Below are 19,178 nucleotides of genomic sequence, written 5' to 3'. Positions count from 1 at the left end.
CCTGACTTTATCCCGGAGATCTTTTGACTCTGCCTTACCACACCCATAGCTGATTGTTTGCTTCAGTTACACAAACAAGGACTGAAATGCTCCAGGAAAGCTCTTTTCATGCTGAGTTAATCAAAATGACCACAGCTGATCACAGCTGAAATGACAGTCAGATGGTTTTGTGTGCTATTGAGAAGATGATTAGCTACACCTGATTGAGTTTACAAGTCATACATTTATGAGGGGTGATCCTTTTTCCAACTCAGTGATTCTGACTTGAAGATTGCAGTCTACAAACGGGTCACCATTGAACTGAATTGAACTTGAGCAGTTCTGCAAAGAAGAGTGGGAAAATACCGAGTAGAGATAGATACACATCCCAGCAGACTAAAAGCTGTAATTAAACCAAAAGGTGATTCAACAAAATACTGACACAATGGGGTGATCCTGTGAATCTATTTTTTATTGTTTTTAATTTTTTCTGGCATGTTGGTGTTATATCTTTCATTTGGGTGTTATAACAAAATGTGATTATTTCACTCACTGTAGGTGCTGTTGCTTGCACACTTAATGTTGCACACTTACGTAGCAATTACGCCCTCTTGTGGCCAACATAATAGCTGGACTCTCTCTCTCTCTCTCTCTCTCTCTCTCTCTCTCTCTCTCTCTCACATTCTCTTGAAATAAATATTTCAACTAAAATTCTGTCATTATTTACTCAATCAATTTTTTCCCCTTCTTCTGGGGAGCACTACAAGAGATACTATGAAGAAAATTCATGCAGGTCTTTTCCCTACAATGAAAGTATATACAAGAGCTATCAAGCTTCAAAAATGTCTATACAACCCTAAACTATATCCCAAGTCTTAAATCAAAGCATTCCAGAAGTGGCCGAAACAAAACAATCTTATCAGAGAGTCTCACTATCATGTAAAATAACTGAAAATGTAGACATTCACTGATGCACAGCTACTTATTCTAAATGTATTTCAGTTTAAGTTATACATTATTAATATTTTATATGTAATATATTAATATTGCATTTTAAGTTTATACCTATGATCAATTTAAATACTTAAACATTAGTTTTGTGTAAAATGTGTTGCTTGCATCTTGGAAAAAAAAGATGCTAAAAGATGCATCTCACTGAAGCTGAGGTTGAAGAGTCAAAGCTTGGGGTGTCTGACCTCAAACACTCTTCTAGAAAGCAGTTGTCTGGAACACAGCATAATGGTTTTGCATTTTTGACTAAAGTCAAGTCTGTGGTGACATTACTTAAGGAAGTTTTCATGCTTTGTTCTATAATATAAATTAAACACAGTCATATTTTAAAAATTAGTTCTGAAACCATTACATAGTTAAAAAATTTTACGTTTCTTTACAAGTACTGCAGTGGTTGTCCTAAGCGCAAAGAGATGTGCTTGTGTTGAATCTGGGTTACTTGCATACTCAATTGGGATCAACAATGGATTTTGATTATCTGCCATATACTTATTATGGACATTATGATGTATGGCTTGATAGCCTCATCCTGAAGTAAGTGAGGTTTAAAAAATATATATTCTATGATATATCTCATAGCCTGAAGCAAGTAAGTGAGTCTACAGGCACAACCTACATGACTACATCCACCAGATGGCAGCAAACTCTAATAGGATACACAACAAAATAATAGATGCACAGCAAAACACAAACCAAGTAGTATACAGTCGTGGCCAAAAGTTTTGAGAATTACATATTGGAAATTGGAAAAGTTGCTGCTTAAGTTTTTATAATAGCAATTTGCATATACTCCAGAATGTTATGAAGAGTGATCAGATGAATTGCATAGTCCTTCTTTGCCATGAAAATGAACTTAATCCCAAAAAAACCTTTCCACTGCATTTCATTGCTGTCATTAAAGGACCTGCTGAGATCATTTCAGTAATCGTCTTGTTAACTCAGGTGAGAATGTTGACGAGCACAAGGCTGGAGATCATTATGTCAGGCTGATTGGGTTAGAATGGCAGACTTGACATGTTAAAAGGAGGGTGATGCTTGAAATCATTGTTCTTCCATTGTTAACCATGGTGACCTGCAAAGAAACGCGTGCAGCCATCATTGCGTTGCATAAAAATGGCTTCACAGGCAAGGATATTGTGGCTACTAAGATTGCACCTAAATCAACAATTTATAGGATCATCAAGAACTTCAAGGAAAGAGGATCAATTCTTGTAAAGAAGGCTTCAGGGCGTCCAAGAAAGTCCAGCAAGCGCCAGGATCGTCTCCTAAAGAGGATTCAGCTGCGGGATCGGAGTGCCACCAGTGCAGAGCTTGCTCAGGAATGGCAGCAGGCAGGTGTGAGCGCATCTGCACGCACAGTGAGGCCAAGACTTTTGGAAGATGGCCTGGTGTCAAGAAGGGCAGCAAAGAAGCCACTTCTCTCCAAAAAAAAACATCAGGGACAGATTGATCTTCTGCAGAAAGTATAGTGAATGGACTGCTGAGGACTGGGGCAAAGTCATATTCTCCGATGAAGCCCCTTTCCGATTGTTTGGGGCATCTGGAAAAAGGCTTGTCCGGAGAAGAAAAGGTGAGCGCTACCATCAGTCCTGTGTCATGCCAACAGTAAAGCATCCTGACACCATTCATGTGTGGGGTTGCTTCTCATCCAAGGGAGTGGGCTCACTCACAATTATGCCCAAAAACACAGCCATGAATAAAGAATGGTACCAAAACACCCTCCAACAGCAACTTCTTCCAACAATCCAACAACAGTTTGGTGAAGAACAATGCATTTTCCAGCACGATGGAGCACCGTGCCATAAGGCAAAAGTGAGAACTAAGTGGCTTGGGGCCAGAATGTTGAAATTTTGGGTCCATGGCCTGGAAACTCCCCAGATCTTAATCCCATTGAGAACTTGTGGTCAATCTTCAAGAGGCGGGTGGGCAAACAAAAACCCACGAATTCTGACAAACTCCAAGAAGTGATTATGAAAGAATGGGTTGCTATCAGTCAGGATTTGTCCCAGAAGTTGATTGAGAGCATGCCCAGTCGAATTGCAGAGGTCCTGAAAAAGAAGGGCCAACACTGCAAATACTGACTCTTTGCATAAATGTCATGTAATTTTCGATAAAAGCCTTTGAAACGTATGAAGTGCTTGTAATTATATTTCAGTACATCACAGAAACAACTGAAACAAAGATCTAAAAGCAGTTTAGCAGTAAACTTTTTGAAAACTAATATTTATGTAATTCTCAAAACTTTTGGCCACGACTGTACACATTTCACAAAAAAAAACAAAAACATTTGTTAGGATTGAAAAGACTCAAAAACATACAGGACACCCTCTAGCGTCAAACTTCTAACTTATTTTCATCTAAACCACTAGATGGCATAAAAACATGGCGTAGAACTTTCCAAAACATCCGTTTTCAAGATGCACGTGTCTGATCCTGATCCTCCTGTGCTTACTTCTCAATATTTTATGTTTTTTTTTTAAGCAGCAAAAATGAGAATCGCTCAAATTAATGCATATATTTGATATATGAGTTTCATTTTTTGTTAGTTTCAGTTTTTAGATAACGAAAGAATATGTAAAAGTACGTTATTTGGGGCAAAAAATGATAACTGATGGATAGCTGACTCTTCCATTTGTTTACATGGCATGGTGTCCACATTAGAGATAATCACCATGTTGAAAAAAAACATGATATTTAAAAACATTATATTAATCAAATCAAATAATAAAATAGAATTAGTTGTTATTACTGTAAATATATATTCAATTATTATTGGATCTTCGATACTTTCAGAATCTTTACTTATTAAAATTATTTTGTTTCTGTATTTCTTAAAAAATATATATTTTCATATTAACATTTTAATGACAGTATATTTATTGATTTTTGTTTCCAAATAAACAGAAAATAGTACAAACTTTGCTAAAGTGATTGTTTTTAACAATTATTAATTTAGATATTATATAAAATAATAATAATAATAATAAAAAACAACAACATTATTTTAGCCGAAGTATTTGTATCAGTACCTTGTGCCTTTTACCCCATGCTGGTGAGCCTTTTACCCCGTGTGTGGGGTAAAAAGCCCCTTTTGCCACCTCATATATTTATTTATTTTTTAAACAAAATAACTTGAATAATTTATTTTCACACAAAATATGCTGCTCCATTAATGTTCAATACAACGTGTATATATTTTTTTTTTTCCTGCAATTGTACATTTTAGGCGCAGTGAATAGCACTTTTTTTCTTAAGGTTGTACCCTACTGTAGAGGGGAGCTTCGGTGCTCTTCTAATCTGTCGTTCCCGGTGATAGTAGGTGGGGGCGGGGCTCAGAATGCTCTGAACACAGATGCTCTTCTGCTCTGAGCGTCAGTGAGGAGGCGAACAGCACCATGACTGCGGACGCATACGACGTGATTGTGATTGGCGGTGGCATCTCAGGTTAGTGTCATCAAAATAGCGCATAAAACTTCATATAATCTCATTGCAATTAACGCACTCCTAAAGTAACTTTATATCACTGAAGATTACAGGCTGGTGATAGTAATGCTGAGTTATGATCGTCGTTATTGAGTAAAATAAGGCGCGCGACAGACCCGTGCTAAACGACTATTTCATTTCCTAAGCATAAATGCCTTATAACAAGACTGTATTATGGCTGCATTTACAAAAAAAAAATAATAACAATGCATATTTACGTTTTAAATAGGAATGTGTTAGTTTGCCAAAAGGACGGGGTTAACGTTAGTTCTGCAGACTTCAAGTGAATCTGCTCGCGATGTCACCTGAGCTTGCTTTTCCACTTCCCTGACATGATTATTTCATATTCATAACGCCAGGGGCAGAGACAGTTACAAGGCATGCAATAGTCTATATAGCTATACATAAAATCCCCATTAACTTTTTTATACTCAACATCAAGATATTAGTTTAAAATATGCGTTTGTGTATAAGAGCAAGTGTATTCTTTTAAAATCACGTTTACCCTCACTAGCTCATTTAGAAAGATACTGAAATGACAAAATTATACGAAAAAGTACAAATATTTCATAATTTCTACAGTTTGTCTAGCATCTAGTCTAGTCTGCATGTATAATAATTATAGAAGCATATATTTTTGTTTATATGTGTCTAATGTGTAATGAATTATGTCACTACATAACATTAGCTCAGGGGCGCCCCCAAGGGGTGGCCAGGGGTGGCCGCGGCCACCCCTGTATAAACTGGCCACCCCTGCGGCCACCCCTAGGAAGATTTGCAGTGGGTACTATTAATTTAAATGCAGAATGTAAATTCACAATAGTTTAAGAAGTGAAAAAAAAGTGCAGCACCTGCTGCAGCCACAGTTTTGCGTCTCTGAGCAACATTAAAGTGTTTCGTTCCTGAATGAATCAACCGTTTAAATGATTCGGTTCAATCGCAATGACTCACTTATTAACAGTGACTCGCTGCCACCTATTGGCGGTTTTAATTTCACATTTAATGGAACCTTTTCATTTTTTAAATAATTTCAAACATCAGTTTACAATGTTTTATCTTTAAAATATCAAAACATTATTTATTCATTTGTAACTGCAGGTTAAAGTATTCCATGTTCCACGGAGCTGCATTAAACAATGTGTAAAAACATCTAAATGGCACTTCAGATGCAGCTTCTGTTTTATCTGCATTGCAAAGATCAATTTTGTTGATACTGATTGCATTTGCTTGGTAACAGCCCAAATGCAAGTATTTGACCTAAAATATGGTGCACACTTTTATAAACAATGGTGTAAAGGTAAAAAAAAAAAAAAAAATCAGGTGTCAGCACAATTAAAAACAAGATATCAGCACAATAACACTCAGCAAAATAGTGTAATTATCGTTATCGATAAAATCCTAGAACTCACAGAGATATAACTTTTTGTCTATATTGCAAACCCTTAATTTTTTCTTTATTTTAATGTGCCACCCCCAAAATTTACTGTGGCCTCATTTGGCCACCCCTGTTAACATTTTATTATGGATTAGCTACCCATTTTTCAATGTCAACTACCCATCCTTGTTACGTTTTCTGGAGTACTTGATTCTGATTGGTCAATCACTGCTTTCATCAAATGAATAATGACCAGCAATGTTGTATAACTGATCATTCATCCATGTGCTATTGTTTAATGTATTTAATCATTTTAACTGAATATTTTAGCTCAGTCAGTATTTCATGGCCATATATTTTATTTGAAAAAGATCTATAGAAATAATAGTCTTGTTAGATGCAACAGTTTCTTAAAAGATGGGATTTTCACACCTAAGACGTTCTCTTATGTGGAATGATATTGTATACTGAATTTAAAACGATTTAATATTTTATTATTTTATAATTATTATACATGCTGCTTTAATTGCCTCTGTTTCATTTTCGATATTTATTTCCGTCATCGATATTTTAAGATATTTCATAAAATATATTTTCTTTAAAAAATGTATTTTTCAAACTGCAAGATCATTTAAAATTAACTGGAAAATACCCAAATAGTGTTTTAAAAATAATCCAAAATTATTTTTAATCTCAAAAATTCACATTTCTTTATATTTTATATACATTTGAACCTACACTGACTTCTAAAAAGAAAATTCCTTAAACCTGCATCAACTACCCACTTACGCTGCAGTCCTTGTATGCACATATTTGTAAAGCTCTGGTGCTCTTCATAGCCTGTGCTTAATCCATATAAAACTAGTGTGAAACATAGCTTTGAATAATGTATATAGTTAATTTTTCATAGATTGCAGAGATATTCATGAATATATTACACTACAATAGGATGCAGTATTGATTAGAAAATACTGTAAGGAATCTGTAACAGTCAGTCCTACAATGTGACCTATTTTTTGCAGAGCAGCATGAAAGCACAGCATAATGTCCTAACGGTTATGACCTGACTGGAAATTCCATTTATTTTGTGCAAACTGACTTGTTCCCACAGTGAATATTATGCATTATTATATACAGGCATGACAATAAAAACCCAGCTCAGAGGGAGTGCACACTGGATGAAATCTTTCTTGTGTAAGAACAGCATTCTTGGAGACAGAACTGAGCAAAACAGCATCAAAATGTCCTCCTGATAACCTGCTGGAAATGTTATTTCTATTCATTCAGACTTTTTCAACAGTTTCAGTTTTATATGATATGTAAACAAAGACCACAAAATCAAGTCAGATGTTTTATTCTATATACTGTAGTTAATACTGTGTCTGATTGCAGTGTAGCTCACAATTTAATATCTCCTGACCTTGATAGACTACTGATTACTCAACTCAAACATTGTTTCAGAAAATGAAAGTGTGTGCTGTGAACTGAACCAGTCATACTACTCTGCTTGAAAAAAGCTAATTAATGTAAATCAGTCAATGTTATAATAAGGCCACACATTGTGCAATCCTGATTAGAACCTTTTTCACATCAGGTCTGATTCCCTTCCAATATTGCACGTCATCGGAGGTGTGAGATTATTTATATATTCCCTCACTGGTCAAAGGTACAGTGTAATTCATGCAATGACATGTACGTTTCATGATATGCATTATCTGATTTGTGCACTATTTCATTTGAAAACATTGTTGCAGTTTCTGTGAATAGGATCCAGATATGACTGCATTTGACACATGAGGTAGAGAGAGACAAAATATGTTTTCTCTCAAATTGCATGTTATTGTACACCTGTTGAATATGCAGATGTGTTCCACCTGTTGGCCTTTGAAGGAAATCAGAGTTTCTTCTTATTTAAACCAAACTTTATGAAGTGGGTGAAAAAGAAATGCAACATTGCTTCGGGGACCTTTTAATAATGCCTCAGCACTCCTTGCAAATCCAATTACTATTTACAAAGCCACTTGAGGTGCTCAGGGTAGACAGCACATTGGCAGAGGTGGTAAACAAAACTGACAACTCATTTTTATGCTCCCTGGGATACAAGAACACATGACAGGAAATGTGTATTTGTGTCTGTTGTCAAGCACCACAGGGGCTGTGCTTGACATAGAAGAGAGACAACTGATGCCTAAACAATGCTAAACAATGGAAATGACACCTTTTACTCTTGTGACCTTATTGTTTCATGTCAACAACTGAATTAAATTGTCACCGTTTACATTTTATTCCCACGGTTGAAAACAAAGTGTGTCATTTCGTACAGCTCTAACAGTAGAGTGTTAGCTCTAACAGTAGAGTGTTAGCATGCCAAGGCCATGGGGCTGATTCCCAAGGAATGCATGAACTGGCAAAAATGTTTTAGTCACTTTGCCTAAAAGCATTTGCCAAATACACAAATGTAAATTTAAAATGGAATTTATGCACCACTAGTGTTACCAAGTAAACACTATAAAAACTCCATAATCACGGGAAGAAGGAGGCGTGAACTGGCGGACATTTAAATGTAGTTTTTAATAATAAACACAAAACAGCACGACAGCCCCTCACGGATGACTGCCTCGCACAAACAAAAACCAAACACAAAATAAAATCCAGGCCTGGTCCTCTCTCGTCCTACACTGTCATCGCTCCTCTTTTGTATCCTTCCGATTTCCTCCGTGGGACTCGAGACCGGTGAGTGGAGCAGGTGTCGCTCATTTCCAAATCACTTCACCGGCCTCACTCCGTTCCCACGGCTCTCGGCCCCGCCCCACTCGTCACACATAGCAAAACTGGAAAAGGAACTATATTTTCTAAACTATGAGTGGCTCTTTCCTGTGCAATAATTGCTGTCATGATCCTAGGATGTTTTTCATGGTTGTCAGAATGTTATCATGTGGCTGTTCTGGTTGCCAGGGTGTTGTTAGGTTATTCCTTATACTTGCCCCAAACAACAAAGCCAGTGTTTCTGTTACAAATTACCTCTAAAGGAGAGTCTCAAACAATATGGGTTTTTAGTGAATTTTTCGCCCATTTAAAATAAAAATCGTAAGTTATAGCACACCTCTTCTCAGGGGCAGTCGTGGCCTAACGGTTAGAGTGTTGGACTTGCAATCCAAGGGTTGCAAGTTCAAGTCTCGGGCTGGCAGTAATTGTAGGTGGGGGGAATGAATGTACAGCGCTCTCTCCATCTGGGGGGAGTGAATCCACCTCCACCTTCAATACCACGACTGAGGTGCCCTTGAGCAAGGCACCGAACCCCCAACAGCTCCCCGGGCGCCGCAACATAAATGGCTGCCCACTGTTCTGGGGGTGTGTGTTTACAGTGTGTGTGTGTGTGTGTGTGTGTTCACTGCTGTGTGTGTGTTTGCACTTTGGATGGGTTAAAAGCAGAGCACAAATTCCGAGTATGGGTCACCATACTTGGCTGTATGTCACGTCACTTTTTTTCTCAATGAGTTGATGAGTTTGAGATATCATTGAAGTCCATAGTGCACATTGTGAGGGACAAGTTCCATGGCTAGTTTATTTTTTACATTTAGAGATTCAAATTAGGTTCAAATCTCTCACCCTCTTTCATTGGTCAGAAAAACAGATAGTCCATCCTCCAAACTCATGCCATTGGATCAACCAGTGCTGGACTGGTTGAGATGTTCACAGTTACATTTACATTTAATCATTTAGCAGATGCTTTTATCCAAAGCTACTTACAAACGATAGAAGCAATCAGACCAACGAGAGAACAACAACAGTTTAAAACTGCCATGACAAGTCTCAGTTAGTCTAGCACAGTATACGTAGCTAGTTTTTTATTTTTTTAAACAATAGAAAATTGAATAGAACAGAATAGAATAGGTAAGTGCTAGTAATAGTTGGTCAGGTGCTGGCGAAAAATTTCTTTAGATGTTTTTTGAAAATGACTAAAGACTCAGCTGATCGAATTGAGATGGTACAGCTGAGACTTTAGTCATTTTCAAATGACTAAAGACTCAAATAAACAGAGTAATGCTTTGATAATACCACAAAGTCACTCTGTTTACTCTTGTCTGAGAAATAAACCTACAAATGACTTGCTGTTGAATGTGTGTATCAAGCTAGGAAAGGAGAAAGTGTTTTTGTGTAACAATTAACTTTATCTTTATTTGCTTACATGTACAAATAGCTGTCAGAAACAGTTTGACAATTGAACAACCTGCAAGTGTTCATCAAATAAAAGCATTAGCGGAGTTGTTTTGCTCAGAACTGTAGTAGGTCTCAGCAGCAGCTCTTATGGGTTGTGCAAGTGGAGGGCAAGAATTCCACATCTAATTGTGGAGGATGTTGATGCTGATGCTTCCTGGTGGGTGTCCTGCTCTTGCTAAAGAACTTTGGCATTCCTGTTTTGGAAGTCAGCCAGGAAAGTCCGGAAACATGGAGATTCACAGGCCATGTCATAATGGGCTGCTTTTACATTGTGGTTTTGTGCTTATATGATATGTATACATATACCTGTTAGTGTGTGCTTTTTTAACAATGGCTTTGCAAAGATGTATACTACCATTCAGAAGTTTAGGGTCAGTATGATAATTTATTTATTTACTTAATTTTATTTATTTACTTTATTTAATTAAGGACACATTGAATTGATCAAAAGTGACAGTAAAGACATGATGTTACAAAAGATTTGTATTTCAAATAAATCAATATTATACATCAAAATAAATCAGTTTTCAACATTGATAATATAAGAAATCTTTCAGGAAATTGGAATGATTTCACTGTTGCCATCACAGGAATAAATAATATAATAAAATATACTCAAATAGAAAACAGTTCTTTTATAAATGTCACTAATATTTAACAATATTACAGTTCTTTCTGTATTTTTGATTGAATAAATCCAGCTTTGCGGAGCATAAGATACTTTAAAAAAAACATTAAAAACACAACCAACCACAAACTTCTGAAAGGTAGTGTGCAAGAAAACTTTGGACAGATGTTCTCTTCCTGTCCAAGTGGGTAGATATTGCACAGAATTAGCTGTAAAATAAACCACACTTTATGCTGCTGTATTTGCTTAAAGGGGTCATATGATGCGATTTCAATTTTTCCTTTCTCTTTGGAGTGTTACAATCTCTCGGTACATAAAGAACATCTGTAAAGTTTCAAAAACTAAAGTCTCAAATCCAAGATATATACTTTATAAAAGTTAAGAGTCAACCACTCCTACATAAAACAGCTCGTTCTAACACGCCCCACATGTCTGGCGCTTCTGACTCACAGCCTGTAAGTATGTTTTTTATATTTAAAGAATTTGTCACTGATGATTCAAACGCAAGTTTTGAGTAGTGTAGAAAATCGCTTATTGTTTGTCGTTTCTCCAGTCATGGTTTTGTTTATGCAGCACGATACGCAACGCAATGCATAAAAGGACAGTTAAAGTCATTATAATCAGTAATTATGTCCCCACTGGATGCAACAAATGCCTTGTTTATAATGGTTTTGGTCTTGTCGTAAGGGGCGTAACATTTCCATCACACGCTTGATGCATTTGGCCAATCACAACGCACTGGATAGCTGGCCAATCAGTGCACACCTCGCTTTTTAGAACGATGAGCTTTGAAAAATGTACGCATTACAGAAAGGCGGGGCATAGAGGAGCAACAATAATGTACATTATGTGGAAAATAATGTTTTATATATATAGAAAATTAAGCTGCATAAACCCGTTGCATTATACTTATTACACAACATAATGTTATTTTTAGCAACGTCATAAGAGCCCTTTAAAGTTCAACTTTGTCACCTCAGACATGGCCACATTGCCAGGTGTTGCAGTGTTCTTGAAAATTGCCAGCTGTCTTCTAAAAGACTTCTGGTTGCTTTGTCATTGCATTTCACTTATGTTTCAGAGCCTATTTAAAATGAATAAATCAGTGTTTATCCCAGTAATAGATACAGCTGTAGATCTCTGAAGGTCAGTGAAAACCAATTGCAAACATTGATTTTTAAAGCTCAGCATGTTTTGATGTATTTAGAATCAACAGTGCTTTCATTCTTTAATATCTCCAGTCACTTTTTTATTTCCCCTTTTTTAAATTTTTGTAAACCAAACATATGAACTTGGAAAAACACGTCTACAGAGTCCTAGAGCTAGGGAAATACTCAAATGCCTAAATGCCTTTTTTGCAGTGTCCTCTAAGCTTGTGTAAACAAACGTCATTGGTCAGTTTTTCCCCCTCTGAGCTGAGCAGAGAGGAGCCTGACTCCAGCTTGACTGGCTTTGTTATGCAACTTAAGATAATACTGCTCTGTTCCTCTCTAGACGAACAACTGTCCTTGGGGTTGCCAGGAGAACATGCCATTTCACTGATCTCTGTGTAATTGCTTTTCAATAATGCATCCAAACATCGTTGTTGCAGCTTATTGGAGAAAGCAATTGCTTCTAGAAGAGCATGAAGCATGTGTTCGCTGTCACGTACACATTTTTTTTTCCAAGTGATTATTTTCTGCATTAAATAAAATAAAAAACATAATTTTCTTTGCATTGGATTATCTTGGTGCATATTTAAATTGAAGAAAGGAATGGAGCATGCTTTAATGTAGACAGGAAAATGGATTCAAGTTCCTGCGTGCAATTATTTGCAGGTCAGAGGCCCAAGCATGTTACAACTGCACATTTTTTTATATCAGCTGATATTGTATATATAATTGTTAATGCTTGTTTTTAAGTATTTTTACATAGATTAGTTTACTTTTCTTGTGTAATCTAATGTTCAATTAAAGTTAATCTTTAAAAACACCAATAATTGTAATAATGCTGTCCAACCTAACTTTAGCATAATGTCAGAATGATTATTCTATTATCATTTTATACTTTATACTATAATATATAGATTCATTTATAGCATTTAAAACCATTCTTTTTAGTTTATTTTTAATTCATTGAGACAAAATAGTACAGAGATTTTATATTGAACGGTGTTATCGGCATAACATGAAAATGATCCTTTTATCAGTATTGACTTAAATTATAATATCGGTCCATTCCAAGCTTTTTTAATAAGTCAACAAAACTCTTTCAAAGTTCTGGTTACTTTTGTCTTGAATGAATGACGAATGAGCTGATTGCTAAAGATGATATTAGCTTTTTAATTGAGAAATTCCTTGAGGGATGAACCACAGATTTAAAGGAGGTCTGTGTCACCTCCATGGCTTGGTGATTCTTAATGTGTTGTGATAATTTGATTGGCAATTAGCACCAAAGCTGAAAGACATAGCCTCCTAAATGTGATTCTTCTTGGTCTGTAATTGTAGGTTTTATCAGGTTGTTTAAGAGTGCAATCAAAGCAATTCGATTTAGATTGTAGGATTAACACAAAAGGTGATTTGTAATTTGATAGAGTTGTAGACCTGACCTTTCAAAGTAACAGAGTTGCAAACTAATCCTGGCTTATGTTGGAAAAGACATAATGATGCAGAGAAAAGGTGTGGATGCTTTTGCCAAAGTCTTGAGAACAAAAATGTTAATAACATAGTTATTTCTTTTTTTCATATTATTTGTTTGCATTTCAATCAATATTATTTGTTTGCATTTCAATCAATTTCATGCTTGAATTGAATATTTTAAATATGCATGCATATTTAGTTCTAGATTTCAGTATGAATGCAAATGATAGACTTTACTACTTCATGAAAAATTGTTTTAATGCTCATTTTAGTTAAATGTAGAACGTTTGGTGGTCAACTGCCACATATGGCATATATCCTGTGCAACAGGAGAAGAGTGAATAACTCTGTTCTTACAGGACAAATTGGTGCTGCATAAGATTAAGATCAGGCCTATAAGCTAGTATGTTGTGTGTTTTACTGTATTTACCTTTAGTTTGATGTCTTACTGAAAAGCCTAACCTTGTTATGTCATGTCAATTAGAGCAAGAGTGCACAGCAGATTCCTGTTCTCAGTGAATACAAGGAGGTAATTGGTATAGATTTACATTTGCCAAGCGACTGCATCTTTATATGTACTGTTGCCATGGAAACTCCATCCAGCCTGAGACTCTTGTTTCCCAGTAAATGGCCCCCTGAACCAGCCCCAACAGAAGCAGTGAATCCAAAAATATGTTGTTTTATCATGATCAGCTAGGTGAGAATGAGAAATGAATTGGGTGGAAATGCAAAGAAAAGAATAAAATGAAGAAAACAAAGACATTGAAGGAATGTATGTGAGACTTTCACAGTCAGAGACAAGAATTCTCTTCAAGGGAAGTGTGACCTTTTCCGCAGAGATTTGATGATCTAGCTGGGGTCATATCTTCTCTATATGTGGTGAATATTAATCTGTTGCATGCAATTCAAGTCTTTATCATTCAAACTAAATTAGTTTGCTAAACTAGAGCAGCGAGGTATATCACAATTCAGACTTTATTTAGAGCCACTTCCTATAAAATAGTAGTTGGCAATGCAATGTGTAATTTTACACTCAAATATTACTGTATCATTTGGCAACAAAGCTAGTCTTAGTTTTTTTTTATAAGTTCTTTTGCTTATTTTACAAACCTTCTAGGGACTGTATTCCTGAGGCTGGCTGTTTGTGTAACTGTATTGTGATTCACGGCTTGATCTTTTAAGATCGTTTGGCTTGGCAGTATTTAACCAGATTGACTGCTTAAACTTAATCGTCAGCTAAATTGTTAGCTACTGTTTTAATGTCTCCCACAGTATTTTTGATCAAGTTTAGAACATGAATAACTGCAGCTTTGATAGTCAGCCTGAAAGGATACTTCATCCAAAAAAGAATAGCTCTGCAATTATTTACTCATCTTTATATCATTGTGGGCACTTATCTGGCAATTGTCAGTTTTGCATCATACTTGTCCATCATTTCCTGAAGAACAAAAGGATGGTGTTTGTGAAAACAATAGTTATTTGTGTTAAGAAGTTTGCACCATTTTTTTTTGATTTAAGGAATGTGTGGTTAAAGTCATGATGAATGAAAGTACTTTTCTTTCATATTGTGGCCTACATCCAAGTGAAAAAAGGATGTCCTACTCTGAGACGCAGTTGAATGACTGCTGCACAGATGTGGGCCCCTACTGAGAGAAGAAACATGAATGTAACCCAATGCATGTGTACTTAGACCAACAATGAAAATATTTTGCAGATTGAACACAAGAGCATGGCCTGTGTGAATGGTCCCAAGTCTACAATTGTGATCTTATAAAAGTCCAGCAGAAATCTTTCTTAAGCTTGACCACACTTTGAGATGTTTACTGTGTGTGCTTTTACTATTACTGTCTCCAGTGTTTATTGTAAACATGTTGTTTTTATCAAGCTGTGAGCTAAGCTTCATTTTTGTATGTGTGTTTAATTGGCAGTGGTAGAGTTCAGTCAGTTTGGTCCCTTCAGGGCTGCACTTGAGTGACAAAGACCACAGCTACTATTGTGCTGCTGCCAACTTCAAGTTTTTTCTTCCTTTCCTGACCATTTTATGTCTCTTAAAGAAGAAAATATATACTTGTGAGCCAGCTTTCTCAAACAGACCAACCTTTCTCATGAGAGCTTTTTATGTTAGATGAATATCTTCAATTTAGCCAAGCAGTGACAAACAATAACAGTATGACTGTTTGGACTGTCCTTGATATGGTATCATTGTTAATTGATGGGAGTTTGATTGACAGGCTATCAGACCGATCATAACGCCAAATCTGCCATTTTGTCCGACAAACAAACCAGACAGGAGAATAGATTTACATTGGTGGACTTGAACTTGAAAAAGTTGAAACAAGTTGAAACAAGATACCTTCTGATGTTCATTCATGTTTATTTCATGCTATAACTAGTAAAAAGGAAGAGATGATCAGTTCACGTGCCGCTTGAAGTAAGCCAGCACAGCGATCTGTTACAACACATTAAACACATCTGTCGGTGCGTTGTCAGTCTTCTCTTTGCACTACGATGTATTTTTCACTGCGGGAGAACATGATGTGTGGCATGAGAGTGCCATGGCTTGTCAGATGTAGCAACAGTAACTAAGGGGGACAGGTCTTTGCGAAAGGTCAATTGCATAAATGTGTGAAATATGAGGATGTGTTGAAATGGTTCTTGGAATATTTCCATTCTCTATCTCTTTGGGATAAGACTTGAAAACCTCCTACTCACGCCTCCTGGTTAAATAATCAGGTTTCACTGCGACGTATCTGACTGCGAGCTCATGTATTGTTCTCGGCTTTGTTTCAGACTGGCCTTTTTTTGTTTTGCTTTTGTTGTAGTCCGAGCACCGAAAACATTAAATTTCAATGTTTAAAAATCAGTGAAGTTGTAAAATGTTACTTTTGTTGACAGTGTGTATTCGGAATCGTGGTGAAATGCCATCATGAACATGAGCAGAGACAAAATCTTCTTTTTCCACACTGACAGCCACTCTCAGTTAGTGTTTGAGAGCCTCTTGACACTGTGCTGATGGATTTCTATAGTAACTGATGTATACATTTAATATTGTCTATGCTGTCTGAACAAACAAATAGGATCTCATCGCTTGCTAAATAGATAGTCAATCCTAAATATTGGATTTGAAAACCAAATTCCCTTTGTGAGTTGTGTGAACAATACCTTATAGGCTTATATTGGATTTCTTTCTAGCTCTGAGACTCAGCCAAAACATAATTTAGAAAAAAACAATCATTTCAAGCCTGTCAGATATCATACTTCACAGCTGTGGCCAGGGATTGTAGGCCTCTGCGGTTTCTTTTCTACAGTGAGTATACAGAAAAGAATCACCCCCTTTAAAATGATCACATTTTGCTGTATCTGCGATATTTCTGAGAGCATGAAGTGTGTGTTAGTAGCACAGCGTGATGTGGGTCACTGCCGGCCACAGAACCCAAATGATGGAGAGTGTTTCAGATGTTTGACCCATGTGTTTGGGTAAGCTGAGTCTGCCAGTTTCTCTCCTTATCAGAGGCAGTTTGTATTATTATATAAACTTCCAAGGTCATGCTTTGACCTCAGATGTTCTCTGCTGCATTGTCACATCACTGTAGCTGTAACAGAATTTTATAAAACAGGTTCATCTTTTTATTTATTCTTTGTTTGACAAACCATTTTAAGCAGTGACAATGTATTATCCAGATGTGTATTGTGGTGTACTCCATCTGAAACGGTATTAAACTTTATTAAACTTTTATCTAAATGTTGTTTTTCCAATCACATTCTAGATGTTGTTTTTACACATCTTTAGGTTTTATGATCACATATTAATCAGATATTAATTTTCATAATGGCAAAAAAACGACTTGTTTTTTATTAAATGACTGGGTGCTCTTGTTTTTGTGACATATCAGGACACAACTCTGTATAATGACATGGGTATGACTGGTATTACAAGGAGAGGGTGACTTATGAGGACATAACCCATGTCCCCATTTTTCTAAACGCTTATAAAACATACGGAATGAGTTTTTTTGAGAAAGTAAAAATGCACAAAGTTTCCTGTGAGGGTTAGGGTAAGGTGTAGGGTTGGTGTGTAGGGCCATAGAATATACAGTTTCTACAGTATAAAAAACATTGTTAAGAAAAAAATGTTTTATCCTTGTTAACATATTACATATTCTATGCCCTGCAGATTTCCACAGAGTTGGAAATGCCCACCATTCACACCCGTTCTACACATCTTCTATTCCTTGCGTGTTCATTAGATGTTTTGGCTAATTTGACTATACTTTCAGTTACTTATATGAATATGCCACTCTCATGCCCATTTGACTAATTTTACCAAGACAGACAGACCCCTGTGTCTTCCCTTTATATGTTGAGGCAAATGGCAGACAAAATATTTCCACACCACAACTTGTTTTCACAAAAGAGTTTTAAATATGTAGATGTTTTTTTTTTACACAATAGAAAGCCACAGTCAGATAGGAACTGAGTTACCAAGACAGGAACAACCTTTAATATTATCAGGAAAGGAACAGTTTGAAAACATGTACTCTTAAATGTACTCTTAAGCTCCGTTTTAGCATTTAGCCAAAGTACTGATCTGTTCTTATGCTGTTGACACAAGTTCAAATTCATTTCCCTCTCTCTCCTCATCATCTTCTGAATAAAAATAAGTTTTCTTAAAGACCAATCTATCAGATATTTTTACATATTCTATGTCTACTAAATCTTACAGACTGCATTTTACATTCCCAATTCAAAGGTCTGAGTGCCGCCAAGCTGTTGGTGCAGAGCGGCCTGAATCCTGTGCTCCTGGAAGCCAGAAATCGCGTTGGTGGAAGAACCTACACTGTTCAGGTAAGATACTCATGTGAAGCAAATTAAATTACTGCATTGTACGACACACGTTCTGCTTTTATGTGTGATAGGAACATGAGTCTGTTGACTATAGTCACAACTAGGGGTGTGCGATACTATAATATCGTAATTATTGTTTTAACATGTCACTCACAAAACATAAACTCACATACACTCCTTGTGATGCGGTGTCTGTGCTACTTTTGCACTGCAAAAATGGATATAGTTGATACTCGTTTAATGTGATTGATAACAGTGTCTTGTTATTCTAATTGAATTTATTGATTAAATATAAGAATTTTATTAAAGATAATGCATACGTCTAATAAAGTTAGAAAAAATGACTCTATAAAAAAAAAAAAAAAAAACCTGGATCCAAATTTCAGTCATGAGCTTCATTCACAGAGTCATTTGGCTTAGGTCAGGTGTTTGCCACCATGGCCATTCTGGCAAAAGAAGGGTGAAACAGTAAAAACTGAGCTGTCGAGTGGGACGCTGCCTATACAAGCGAAGGGATTCTGCTGTCTCTGCATACATATTCTAACACCCCCTTCTTGTTTTTCCTTTTTTGGTCTCAGCGTGGCTTGTAGAAGTATTAGTGACTATTTCATTGTGAATCTGACACAGATTTTGTGTGCTTTTTAGAATAAGGAGACGAAATGGGTTGATCTGGGAGGAGCGTACATTGGGCCCACTCAAAACCGCATCCTGAGAATAGCCAAGCAATACGGCGTGAAAACATACAAAGTCAACGAGGAGGAGTCTCTGGTTCACTATGTGAAGGTAAACCTCAGTGAAGGCCTACACGTGTAGCAGATCAGACTTATTACCGTATCAAAAGCAAAATATCTGTGTAATTCAAACAAGATTTTTCCCCTGTCTCAAAATCCAGCTCTCTTCACAGCTTCAGGGCAGAGATTCAGCTAATAATACGGCCTTTTGTTTGAGCACACTCATGTCTTAATGCACAGGAAGTCAGAGCTAGCCCCAGTTTGCTCAGCTGAACAGGGCTGAATAT

At 36.4% G+C, this 19,178-nt stretch overlaps 1 protein-coding gene across 1 annotated transcript in view; it reads left to right on the top strand.

The window, feature by feature from the left end:
* The first annotated feature begins 4,323 nt into the window (after positions 1-4,323).
* Positions 4,324-19,178, top strand: part of LOC132152491 (amine oxidase [flavin-containing]-like) — a 29,983-nt gene continuing 15,128 nt past the window's right edge. The window contains exons 1-3 of the mRNA XM_059561253.1: positions 4,324-4,434; positions 18,066-18,160; positions 18,806-18,943. Coding sequence (XP_059417236.1) covers positions 4,386-4,434; positions 18,066-18,160; positions 18,806-18,943 — 282 coding nt within the window. The 5' untranslated portion in view covers positions 4,324-4,385. The remainder of the gene's footprint in view (positions 4,435-18,065; positions 18,161-18,805; positions 18,944-19,178) is intronic.

This window comes from Carassius carassius, chromosome 11 (assembly GCF_963082965.1).
Source record: "Carassius carassius chromosome 11, fCarCar2.1, whole genome shotgun sequence".
Taxonomy (NCBI): domain Eukaryota; kingdom Metazoa; phylum Chordata; class Actinopteri; order Cypriniformes; family Cyprinidae; genus Carassius; species Carassius carassius.
This window is presented reverse-complemented; position numbering and strand designations above follow the sequence as displayed.